Source organism: Prionailurus viverrinus, chromosome E1 (genome assembly GCF_022837055.1).
Source record: "Prionailurus viverrinus isolate Anna chromosome E1, UM_Priviv_1.0, whole genome shotgun sequence".
Classification (NCBI taxonomy): domain Eukaryota; kingdom Metazoa; phylum Chordata; class Mammalia; order Carnivora; family Felidae; genus Prionailurus; species Prionailurus viverrinus.
The window spans coordinates 38,632,386-38,644,808 of NC_062574.1; the positions used below are offsets into that span (position 1 = coordinate 38,632,386).

General features: G+C 41.7%; 1 protein-coding gene across 1 annotated transcript in view; it reads right to left on the reverse strand.

Moving 5' to 3' along the window:
• Positions 1-1,579: 1,579 nt before the first annotated feature.
• Positions 1,580-12,423, reverse strand: part of SMURF2 (SMAD specific E3 ubiquitin protein ligase 2) — a 120,915-nt gene continuing 110,071 nt past the window's right edge. Inside the window, exons 15-19 of the mRNA XM_047833031.1 lie at positions 12,038-12,175; positions 8,307-8,427; positions 6,055-6,256; positions 4,710-4,785; positions 1,580-4,397 (exon numbers count right to left, since the gene is read on the reverse strand). Of these exons, the coding sequence (XP_047688987.1) occupies positions 4,298-4,397; positions 4,710-4,785; positions 6,055-6,256; positions 8,307-8,427; positions 12,038-12,175 (637 nt within the window). The 3' untranslated portion in view covers positions 1,580-4,297. The remainder of the gene's footprint in view (positions 4,398-4,709; positions 4,786-6,054; positions 6,257-8,306; positions 8,428-12,037; positions 12,176-12,423) is intronic.

Consider the following 12,423-nt stretch of genomic DNA (forward strand, 5'->3'; position numbering starts at 1 on the left):
GGATATAAAATACAAACAAATGCAGTGGGTACCAAGGTTACACTTCGTTACAATGAAGAGACAAAGCTTCTAGGTCGCCCCACAGCAGAAAAACGGAACACATACCAAATCAAACTTCTGGGTAATTTACAGATTATAAAAATACTAAAATGCTGGGGCACCTGGGTGGCTCAGTCAGTTGAGCGTCTGACTTCAGCTCATGATCTCATGGTTCATGAGTTTGAGCCCCATGTTGGGCTCTGTGCTGACAGCTTGGAGCCTGAATCTGCTTCTGATTCTGTGTCTCCTTCTCTCTCTCAAAAATAAGTATTAAAAAAAAAAAAACTAAAATCCTTAACTATACTAACACTACAAATTGTAGATAATAACCAGTAAACGTGGCAATGTGAGACAAAGCAAAAAAAAAATTTTCAAAATGATGTAAAAAACGGACACTATGCCATCCTGTGAACTGTAATAAACCACTACCACTCACACTGCATCTCCCGACCTTCCTCTCTGTGTGGCCTGTGCTACGGAGACACCCACACAGGCTACACGCTGCATGGAAAACATCGCACCCGTTCCTTTTTCCACCCATATATTTAGTGGACTTTCATCCACTATCATTTATAGAGTTGTGGATCACGATCCTTAAGGTCTTGGTTTCTTGGAAAAATGTAATTGGTTTCTCCTTTTCATTTCGAGGATTTGACCGCTCAACACCACGGGAGCAAATGAGGCCCCCCAGGGGCCTGGACAGGCACGGTCACGGGATGGCCCGCTCCCCAGCGAGCCCAGGGCAGCCTCAGACACCCAGCTCCACACGGCCTCCCAACGGCTCCTGCCAGCTCACCGACGTGCCGCGGCAGGAGCACACCAGCCCCTTCCCCGCTCTACCTGGAGACACGAGGGGTCCCGGGCGCTCCGGAGTGCTGCAGCGCGACATGGGCCACAACTAAGGCAGGCACGTGAATCCCCTTAAACTCCTCACTTGATGCCTCATACGCTGTCACTCTTTGCAAAGCCAGTCGTGAAGCTTTTTTGTCCAAAGCAATTCATTATAAACTCCGTATTCTTTAAAAACTTCGATGCTGTGACAGTGCAAACAGCATTCATTTTATTGCTCAACTTCGGCATGGGCACATACATAGTTAATTTTTAAAAACCATTTATACAGATGTTATTGATAAAGCTCATGTAACAACGGAGTGAAAATACAAAGAATATCAAAGCTAAAACACTCTGAAATAAATACAAGTACAATGAAAACGATAAAACTTTGTTTTTAAAGTCAGTTTGAGAGAAGGAAGAATATTACATTAAGTGGACTAATTACATCTAGAAACAAAACAACTCAGCGCTTGGTACAATCGTCACCCTCACGTAAGAACGTTCGATACCACAAATGGCACCTGTCGGCCGTGAACAAAGCAGGCAGAAAAGAGCTGCTCTATCAAACTGTAACGATGACCGGAACAATCTCTAGCTCCCAACAGTGCAACCAGTTCAATGCACTGGAAGGTCAAAGCAGACTTAGTGTTGTAAAAGAAAGAAAATTACCTTGGATTTAAAACGAAAGAAAATCTGTGCTCTGAACTGTAGGGGGGGTAAAAAAAAAAAAAAAAAAAAAAAAAAAAAAAAGATAAAAATAAAACCCAATCAGGGCAACAAACTATGTGCAAAACAAAATGTACACTATACACAGCACTATTTAAAAAAATCAAGAAGACCCTTTGCAACAAAACTCACCTCTGTACTGCACATGAGCGCTCAAAAGTTCATACTTAAGCATTCATGATGGAAAGGCAGGGTTACGGAAAGGTGACCTCCCATACCGGAAATAGCACGGCCAGAGGAAGAGATTGGGAAAAAGCCCAGCTAAGAGGGATATGTGGAAATAAATATTCACATTAAACATGAGGTGCAAGTCCAAGATTCAATGACACATTGGGGGGTTTGGTTTGCTTAGCACCTATTTGGAAGAAATCAGGTAACCTCATTTTGAAAATGAAATCTAAGTTGTGTCTTTATAAATTATGTTGGTGATACCATAGACCGTTAGGGTAGATTTCTTTTAAAGCTCTATTAAGTCATTATTATAAAGTTAAAAAGGCACTCAGAAGCGATGGTATGAGCCTGCTTTATTGTCCATTATGACAGTAGCATTTATCACTGCATCCGTCAGTCAAGATTTCTCTAAAGCGTTCGTCGCGTACTTACTTTTTAGAAGATGAGAAGAGTGGGCACAATCATGCTGCACTAGCGCTTTAATATGAGACAGACAGACCTGCAACCAGTAAGGTACTATTGTGAGAGCTGAACACTGACCATCCAATAGCTCAGAAACCTTTTCTGTACATTTCAAGATGTTCTCAGGTACTACGAACAACGCAGCGGGGAAACACCAAGTGTCTGGGAAGGAAAAGGTCCGCATAAGCACGTTACCCCCGCACAGTTATGACTATGACTAACCTGCACGCAGCAGTCCGATCTGGCTGAATGAAATGGATTCAAATACTTAGAAACCACACAAGTAGTTCTCAGCTTTTTTTGTTTTAAACGGCAAAATTTCCGCTTCCTTTATCCCCTCCCCAGCCTCCCACCCCATGAAAGCTTACTTGGAATCCCAATACACAAAAGAGACAAAGTGGGAGCTGCTCTAGGGAAAGGGGGTAGGGGTGGGGAGCTGGCGGCTCCTGCCCAAAGACCAACGAGGCCTTCCTCGCCCTCTCTGTCCCTCCTGTCTTAAGCCAGTACTTCTGATGCACCTCGCGGGAACCCCTTGGCTCCTGGACACAGTCTGAAAACCAATCCATCAAACGAAAGAACGCAAAGGACCTATCACTTGATCATTAAGCTGCAAAATTTAAACAGAGCTCTCTTGTTAAAATTTGCCCTTGATTCACATCAATGTAAGAAATGTATATATATAGTGCAGATTTCTGATAGCTGAATTTAAAAATTCATCCATGACTTCAGATTTTTTCAATCCCTCACTCCAGAACTTTGGCTGCCTTCTGGGTCACACACCTTGAAAGCCGAATCTGGAGATTTCAAAATCAGATGCTGATCAACACCCAGGGAACTGGGATGCCCTCACCTCCCAAGTGAACTCTCTGGTTCTAAAGTAATTTATACCAGAGATCCAGAATCACTATTGCTTCAGTAATCCTACCCCCTGCCCCATCCCATGCCCACTTTATTAGGTAAAAACAGGATTTTCTAAGCTTGCTAAATAAAATTTTTCCTTTTTCGTAATTTTAGCTGATTAAAACATCATGAGCAGCTAAACAAAGATTCTGGATGGTTTACCTGATAGAAACTCAGACCGTAATTCAAATATAATATAAATTAGGTGCACTGGTTATAGGAGACTTTGGTTTACAGAAACAGCATCTGTATTAAAGATAAGCTGACCCAGCAAAAGAATGAAAATCCCATCCCATCTACATGATCTGAGGAGCAATAAAAATGCAGTATTTCCATTTAAGATGAAAAGTAAATCCAAAATACCTGATCATATTGATTCAAGATAAAAAATTAGGGTTTTTTTAAAGTCTCTTAAAAACAAGGAGCCCTGAATGCATCTTACTGTATCAAATAAGCTAGTAAGTTTAGACTAAAGGGTTGCATTAGGAATCTGACAACCAAAATTATGTAGCTGTATTCCAGGAAATTCGTGCTTGAAAAAAATACAAAAGACTCGCTTAGGCTAGGTTGAAACATATAATGCTTTTAAAATATAATGCTTTGCTATAGAAAAATGTAATTAAACGTGTAAGTGGCTTTTTTTTTTTAAGATAATGATTCCTTTAGCCAATTGTTTACAAAGGTAGAATCCTTCAAAATAATTTTATTTCTTTTTACAAAGAGCAAGTACAGGAACTGTTCAAAATCATGTATTCGATCCAAATGAAATGTGATGTGTACCGACTGCTGGAGTTGTCTTGATGTTTGAGAGACTTGAAATCTGTGGAGCGATCTGAATAGATTACCTTTTTATAAAAATAGTAGTAGTCTTTAAGTGTAGAATACTGCCTAACTCTGGAAATGTAGGAAAAGTCAGCATTCTTTAGGTTCAAGATATTAATTTTAAATAGCAGCTGAGTGTGGCCTCATGGCAAAGCATAAAGACCTCTTTTTTCCTTGAAAAGGAATTTCAAAATTGTCCTTTCCCCTCACAGTGTCCTAAACATTTTTTTTTTTTAGGGGGGGGTGGGGCATTTTCCTGTATTTCAGCATTCCGGGCAACTTTGCTGAAAGGAGGCTGTCGGTCAGGGTATAAATAGAGTCCGGGGTAAATCCGTGAAGTTCATCATTCCACAGCAAACCCACATGTCTCTTCGATGGCCGTTAGCAGCTTTTCGTATAACTTTTCATAGCTTTCATAGGGCGGAATGTCTATTCGATTGAAGCTGGAAAGAAGCACATCAGATATAACGCAGTTTATTCAAAGTCAGCAAACTGGCCTCCTAAGTGTGTACTAATACGGTCATATCACTTTTTGTGACACGCAGAAAATTACAAAAAAAAGGCTGTATTTCTCTAAAGTAGAAACTGGCACTTTTGGGTTTTCCTACCAATTTCTGAATAATCTTAAATCACCTAAAAACTGCTTATCATTCCTTTTAGAGGTCCTTTTAGTAATAAGAACAGAAAATGAAACATCGGTTTAAAACTAACACACACATACATGGAAGGATGGGAAAGCTTCAAAAATAGCTTACCACGTGTGGGCCTTTGGCAGGTTGTTGGTGCAGGCATCGATCTGGTGTATGGTGAAGAGTCGTGGGCCAGCAGCACCTGCAAAACAAGTAAATGTGGGTCACGTCACCGCACCTGCCTGCACTGGTCTCCAAAATCTCGGAAGAAAACTGGTACATAAACCACAGGGCCTATGGATGGGGATACTGGTGACTCCACATAAGCTGCCAAGGGCAGCAGGCAAAGAACCTGGGTTTGGAAAGCTGGAAATAACCTTGGAAAACACTGGATTCCTTAATATGCTAGCATTTCATTTGACAAACAGTCCAGGATGGAAATCCTTCACCAACTTCTATCTTCTAAAAAAAATCAATGTGCCAAAAGCGTGAGAAGAAAAGTAAATGGACAAATCCAAGATCAAATACACACACACACACACACACACACACACACACACACACACACACAAACTCAAAAAGATGACAACCTAAATACAAATTCAGGTTTCATGCCTCAAACTTGGCCGAGAACAAAAGATTAGCAGCCTATGGAATAAATCTCAGTTAAGACACCCCATCAACGGGTACGCAGAAATACAGCTCCACTTTACGCATCTGGGTAGTCGGCTAATGAGAGCTCTCCAAATGGGGAATGTGAGCACAACTCCAAGTGCGCTTTCCCCACGGACTTCTGACAGGTGTACTGAGGCCAACACTGCTGAATTATGCATCAGTCTTGCTGTGTGCGTCCTCAGTCACCGCCAGCAGCTTCAGAGGTAAAGGAAGCAGCCGCCCCTGCGTGAAGCTCCACTGTCATTAGCAACATTACCAACTCTCCCCCAAACGAAACCGCTATTCCATGGAAAACAATTCTTACAGGTGGAATAGGTTTGTAAATGAATGGTCTGATGCCATGCAATAATGGAAGTGCTCTGGCCAAACAGCTTCCACAACTCATGCTGCCTCTTTCTATTAAAAGAAGAAAAAAGTAGAGGGAAGAGGCATCCCAAGTGGGTGTAGGTTTTGCAGGGTTGAGGTGTGAAGGTGGAAGGGGACGGGCTTTCCCTACAGGAATGTGCGATATGAGTTAAGGGCAGGGTGACCACCCGAAAAGAAAAGGCAAGCATCGTCACATATGGTCTCTAGCGTGCGGCACTCACTACAACCACAGAGAACCCCGGCAGCAGAGGCTCTTGGGAGGGAACAAAGGACAGGAAGGAGAAGGTATCAAGATACGAGAGCTATAGCTACAAGGCAGAATGAAGAGATCTGTTTATAAGCCCATGGCTTGTAAACTACAGGACCCAAATATCGACACCCTCCCCCAATCCTCGGACACCATATCGCGTGTTTCTTCTGGCTTCTCTACCTTGTAAAGCCTTGAAGCCCTGCAGAGGCACTCTAGATGATCCTGTCACAAACTGAAGTAACCGTGCTCTTCGCTCTTCATCAAAGAACTCCACAGCTTTCCAGAACCACTTGACGACATTGCTGTCTGGCGTGCAGTGTTTTAACCGGGTGTTTACCTTCCAGTCATTAACATCTATCTTTCCAAGTCCACAAATAATGAGCTGTTAAAATATTGCACAAATAATGAGCCAATGGAAATCCAAGTCAAGCCAAAAATTCCTCAAAACAGAACTTTCGATCTGTAGTGCTGGCTCTCATATGGCGGTTCTTTATCATCAAGGGTACACATCATAATCGTCTGGAAAGCTTTTCAACATACACACACCATCAGGTCCTACGTTCAGAGGTTCAGATTCTGGGAGCCTGGGGCGACAGGAGGGATCTGGACTTAAAAAGCTCCCTGGGTCCCTACTTACTGCAGGTCCGTCCCCAGGGTCTGAGAACCACCACGCTCACAAACATGACAAGATCAAAGTTCCGAATTTCCACAGAATTCTAAATTATGTTTAATGGACAGAAACTAGACTCAAAGAGTAAATACGGTCTGCATGTGCCTTCCTTAATACCTGCATCATACTACTATGGGTTTTAACACTTATTCGCTTGGGGATTTGGACAATCTGGTTCACCTCCCTCGGCCAGCGGTTTCCTCTGCTCCGCCACATCCTGTGAAAGAACCGTACTGCTCGCTCAGGAACTCAAGAAATGGGTGTTGAATAAGCAGTCCTGATCATCTTCAAGTTGTATCAAAGTACGAAATACATGACTGCACTGACAGCTCTGCCTGACATCCTGATGTAGGGTCAGCACAGATGAGCCGTATCAAAATCACTCTGATACTACCAATACTCACATATCCTTAGAACCCAAGACTGACTCACCTCAACAATGTGTTTAGAAAAGTGAAAGATGATAGGGTACAATGTAAAGCATAATGTGAGCTGCACATCCTATATTTTATAATTAGTTCTAATCCCATATCACATACATGCATATATACATATATATACACATACATACACATGCTTTAATAAAAAATTTTTAATTTCATTAGCAGTAGAAAGTATGTAATAAACCTTAGGCCTACTGAATAAAACCTCCACCAAAGCCTTCATAGGGTTCTAGAAAGATTACTGAATCATAGCCACACTCAACAGGGAGGTGGTGATCCAAATAGGATTACAGAAGTTATTTATATCACAAAAAATATTTCCTAAATTCTTTTCTTCAGAGGAATGGTAATTATAAGGCCAAACTCCTCATCTGTTGTATGAACAGATAAAAATGGACTGTATTTCAACTTTGCTGCCATTCCTATGTTTTCTTCCTCTTCCTAACCACTTCCTACTGGCCATTTCCCTAAGGAATAGCTCAATCATGAAAGGAATGGGGATGATACTGAATCAAACCAATCTTTTGAGATTTGCTAACAGACCTGTTTAGAAAGCACACTGAAGTTAATGAATAAAATCAGGTTTTACATTTATTGGTAGATTTCAAATATTTATGCTATCCCTAGCCACTAATTAAAATATGCCCCTGGAAGAATAAAAGCTCATTGTTTTCTCAAAGTAGTTCAGTGGAAATTCAGATGTATTTGGTTAAAGGTCTTAATTATAAAACCGGACTACAGGTGCTTTAAGGGCCAGCTTTAAAGAAAATAAAAACAAAAACAAATCAGTTAACTGTTTATTACTGCTATTGTTAGTAATGAATATTTCCAAAAAGAGGAAAGATGTTTAGATGCAGTTTATCCTCAGTGTTTTAACTACTGCCTCTACGGTCTCGACTATCAAATGCTTTCTCGCAAAAGTTAGTGTAAACCAATTGAGACTTGGCTTCTAATTCAAATAAACTGCAATATGGTAGAGACGAAGTAATGAAGTTTTATTTAATTAAATCAACAGCCACTTAATTAGGGAAGAGAAAACAACATTAGAAGAATGTACACCTAAGACATGAAATCAGTTGAAAATGAGAAAGGATAATATGGCCAAATAAGTTAAGAATGTTCACAGTGTAAGAGAGATGGCTTATTTGTAGCAATTCCAAAGCAGGAAAGACCTTTCCCGTGAATACCAATTCTCATAGCAGCGCACCGTGAAGCTTCAAAAGCACCAGCAATACGACTTTCCTCTAAAACTAAGTTAACAGAAAATCCCCAAACTTTCCTTGTTACACTAAATGATGTCATGACATTAATACACTGACCTCTAACTCCTTCTCATCGAATGTCTTCAGCAGATGCTGTGGAATTACTTCATTAAATCCTTTCTGCAGAGCCAGGAACTGTGCCTCAATGCCTCGTAAAAATCTCCAGTTCACGTAGAGCCTGTAAACATTGGGCGGGGGTTTCACATGATCCATATATTCAGATTGAGTAACTATTACGAATCTCTACTTCAGCAATCTTGCACATCACAAGCACCTGGCATTAAGAATTTAGTCCAGAGTCTAAAGGAATTTCAGATTCCCAAGCGTGCTGGAGGCCGCGCTGTGAGGCAGTTCACTGTAAGTTAAAAGTTGGAAACCTTCTGCTAACAAAGCAGCTCTGCAGATCACAGAGAGGGCAGGTCAATGGCAAGGCGATTGGTCTAGAGATTCGATGGGTCTGGAGTTAAAATCCTGACAAAACTTCTCTCTGAATTCTAGCATGCATGCCACCAACCAGAAAAAAAAAACAGCCCATGCAACCAAAACTGATTATTTTTCTAGTTTCACTTGAAAATGTCATCTGCGTGTGCTGGGTGTTTTGCTTCTATTTGGGGGGTGTTGGCTCGGGGACAGGAGGTAAAGAGACTCCTCCTATCGATACAAAATGACAACAGTAAAAGCCAACAGTGTGCACTTTCTGATTACGCACTCCTTGTTCCCTGGAGGCTTTATAAACACTGGAAGATGTAACTAAACTAAATAAGTACATAAATAAAATAAAAAGTACAATAAATAAAATTTTAAAAGTACACCAAACTATACCTAACGTATAGCTTCACTTATATTTTTTACTTGGACTTAAACTGAATTGCCTTTTAAAAAAAAAAAATCTGTCGGGGCGCCTGGGTGGCGCAGTCGGTTAAGCGTCCGACTTCAGCCAGGTCACGATCTCACGGTCCGTGAGTTCGAGCCCCGCGTCGGGCTCTGGGCTGACGGCTCAGAGCCTGGAGCCTGTTTCCGATTCTGTGTCTCCCTCTCTCTCTGCCCTTCCCCCGTTCATGCTCTGTCTCTCTCTGTCCCAAAAATAAATAAACGTTGAAAAAAAAAAAAAAAAAAAAAAAAAAAAAAAAAAAAAATCTGTCTACCCAGGAAAACTTCTCCATCTCAAAAATCTCAGAACTATTCCCCTGCCAAATATGTCAACATTTCCTCCTGGCTTGGAGAAACGATGCTCTACTTTCAGTAATAAGTTACTTCACATGAGACCCTTTGGCGGATCTCCTTTTTGTCTGTTTAAGAGGACGGCAAAATGACACCTCCATAAAAAGCCTTTCTCTGTAACTTTTTTTTTCTCCCCAAACTGTATCAGGTAAGAGATAGGACAGCGTGCTGAAAGCATGACAGAGTCTTGGCAAATGGGGTCTAGGACCCTAAAGTGACACATTACTGAAATTCAGGAAATTCCCATCCATTCTTTTCTTTTCCAATTTAGAAACGTAATACATGCTTATTTTCTATGTAAGGAAAAATCAAACGTTAAATGTGAACAAAGAGTCAACACTGAAAGCCCGTTCTATTACCCTCTCCTCCCTCTCTACTTCCAGGCCTGGCACCTGCACCCCCTTACCCCAGGCAAACATTTGACCTGGCATTCAGTCTTCCTGGACATCTTCCGAATAATTATAAAACAACACAGACTTTTTCCCCCCATAGAATTCTTATAAAACTTGCTTAAAAAAAAAAAAAAGTGTTTTGTTGTTGTTGTTTCAGTAATCTCTACACCCATTGTGGGGCTTGAATTCATGACCCCAAGATCAAGAATCACATTCTCTTCCCAATGAGCCCGCCAGGCGCCCCTAAAACTTGCTTTTTAAATCTGACATCTTCTACAGTCTATTTATTTGTATTTATTTTGAGAGAAAGATTAGAGAGCAAGAGGGGGAGGGGCAAAGAGCGAGGGAGACAGAAACCCAAGCAGGCTCCGCGCTGTCAGCGTAGAGCCCGATGCCCTGCTTGAACTCCTGAACCATGACACCATGACCTGAGCCGAAATCAAGAGCTGGACGCCAGTCAGTTAAGTCTCCCTCTTCTAAATATCAGTCTCTTCTACATATCCATATAGTATTCTGTTGAATGTATGTATTTAATCATTCTCACCTAAAAACATTCCACCAGTTTTCAGTTGTTTTCACAAGTAATATTTAATTGAACATCCTTGAATTTATTTCTTTTTTTTTTTTTTTAATTTTTTTTTTTTTTCAACGTTTATTTATTTTTGGGACAGAGAGAGACAGAGCATGAACAGGGGAGGGGCAGAGAGAGAGGGAGACACAGAATCGGAAACAGGCTCCAGGCTCTGAGCCATCAGCCCAGAGCCCGACGCGGGGCTCGAACTCACGGACCGTGAGATCGTGACCTGGCTGAAGTCGGACGCTTAACCAACTGCGCCACCCAGGCGCCCCGAATTTATTTCTTTAACGTGTTTCCATAGACTAGATTCCTAAAAACAGGGCTGCTGGTTGAAAGGCAGATGCATTTTCATTTTGACAAGCAAGGTTACTCACCACCATACTAACAAGGATGCATTTTCACTTTGGTAGCGGTTATCAAATCGCTTTCCAAAAAAAAGCTATTCCAACAGACTGTTGGGCCTCATGTGTCAACCAGGAAAATTTAAGCCAATGAGACTTAGAGACATCTCTTGTGTACATGTGGTAAAATAGAGTTCAAACTCTCATATTTGATTACCACGGTTTTATGTTTAGAAGAACTTTAGTTACCACAGGCCAAATGATCTAACCCAACTTCTAAATTCCTAAATCATCCGGTGATTATGTAAAATTTGAAGAGTATTTTCTCATACTCATCCCTTAAACTCACAATGTGCTTACTTCTAAACAGGACAAGGGCTAGTATCACAGCCCAGAAGTACTGTCAGCCGGCTGCGGCAGCTACATGACAACTAGCTGCATGCACCATCTCTCTTGGTGTTCCTGCCTCTACACCGCCCCTCTTCCACACGAGCCTGCACTGGCCTGTGAGTCGCTTTAACAGAAAGAACCGAGCAGAGGTGATCTGGCCAGTTCCAGGCTTAGGCCTTAAAGAGATCTGACAACTTCTGCTCTTGTGCTCCGGGAAACCAGCCACCCCGTAAGAAGTCTGGTTATCTCGCTGGGAAGAGAGAAGCCATGGGGAGCATTAAGAAGCCACCTGGGTGGCTGAGTTGGTTGAGCACCTGACTCTTGATTTCGACTCAGGTCATGAGATCGGGCCTTGCATAGAGCGCCACACCAAGCATGGAGCCTGCCTGGCACTCTCTCTCTTTGCCCCGCCCCTGCTCACGCTCTCGCTGTTAAAAAAATAAACATTTTTTTAAAAAGATGGGGGGGGGGGGTTCTCAGGCACCACTTGGAGATAACCAGGGAGGCCCAGCCTACAGTGAGAAGTAGACCCCAGAGGGTGACCCAGTGGCCATTCCAGCCAGTCCCCAGCCATTTGAGCCATCCTAGCTGAGGCATCAGAGATGTGAAAAAAGAGGCCATCTTGATGTGAGCCCCAGCTGACACCACAGGGAGGAGCAAAATGCTGTCGCTGTTGTTCTCTATCCTTATTACTGACCCACTGAATTGTGAGAAAAAATAAATGGTGGTTGTTTTGAAGACACTAAATTCTGCAGAGGCCTATTTTGTAGCAGTAAGTAACGCTACCTAAATACTTCAGTGTTTCTCCGTACAGCCGTTCAAGAGCATTAAAACAATTCTTAGGCTTGAAAATATAAAAGTGTTTACCTGACATATTCTTTTTTATTTTCTTCAGTAACAGGGATACTCTTGCCATTTGGTTTAAGTTCATGCTGAATAATTTCACCATATGCATTATGTTCGACACAGAAGGTATGGTCCAAAACACCTGTAATATCATTCTCACTAGAAAGGAAAAAGAGAAGAAGATATTTAACTGGAAAATCTAAAATACAGATCCTTCCGATCTCTTAATTGGGGAGACAGATAAAACGAGACTGTTTTAGAACAAGTACAAGAGCAGATTCCTTTTGCTAGTACTTATGCTACCATACCTCCCAGTTCTTGCGCACAGAAGTCAAAGAGCTTTAACCTTCATCAACACAGGAAATGTTTTACTTCCTGAGTAAGGACAAAGAGCCCTGCCCATAGCT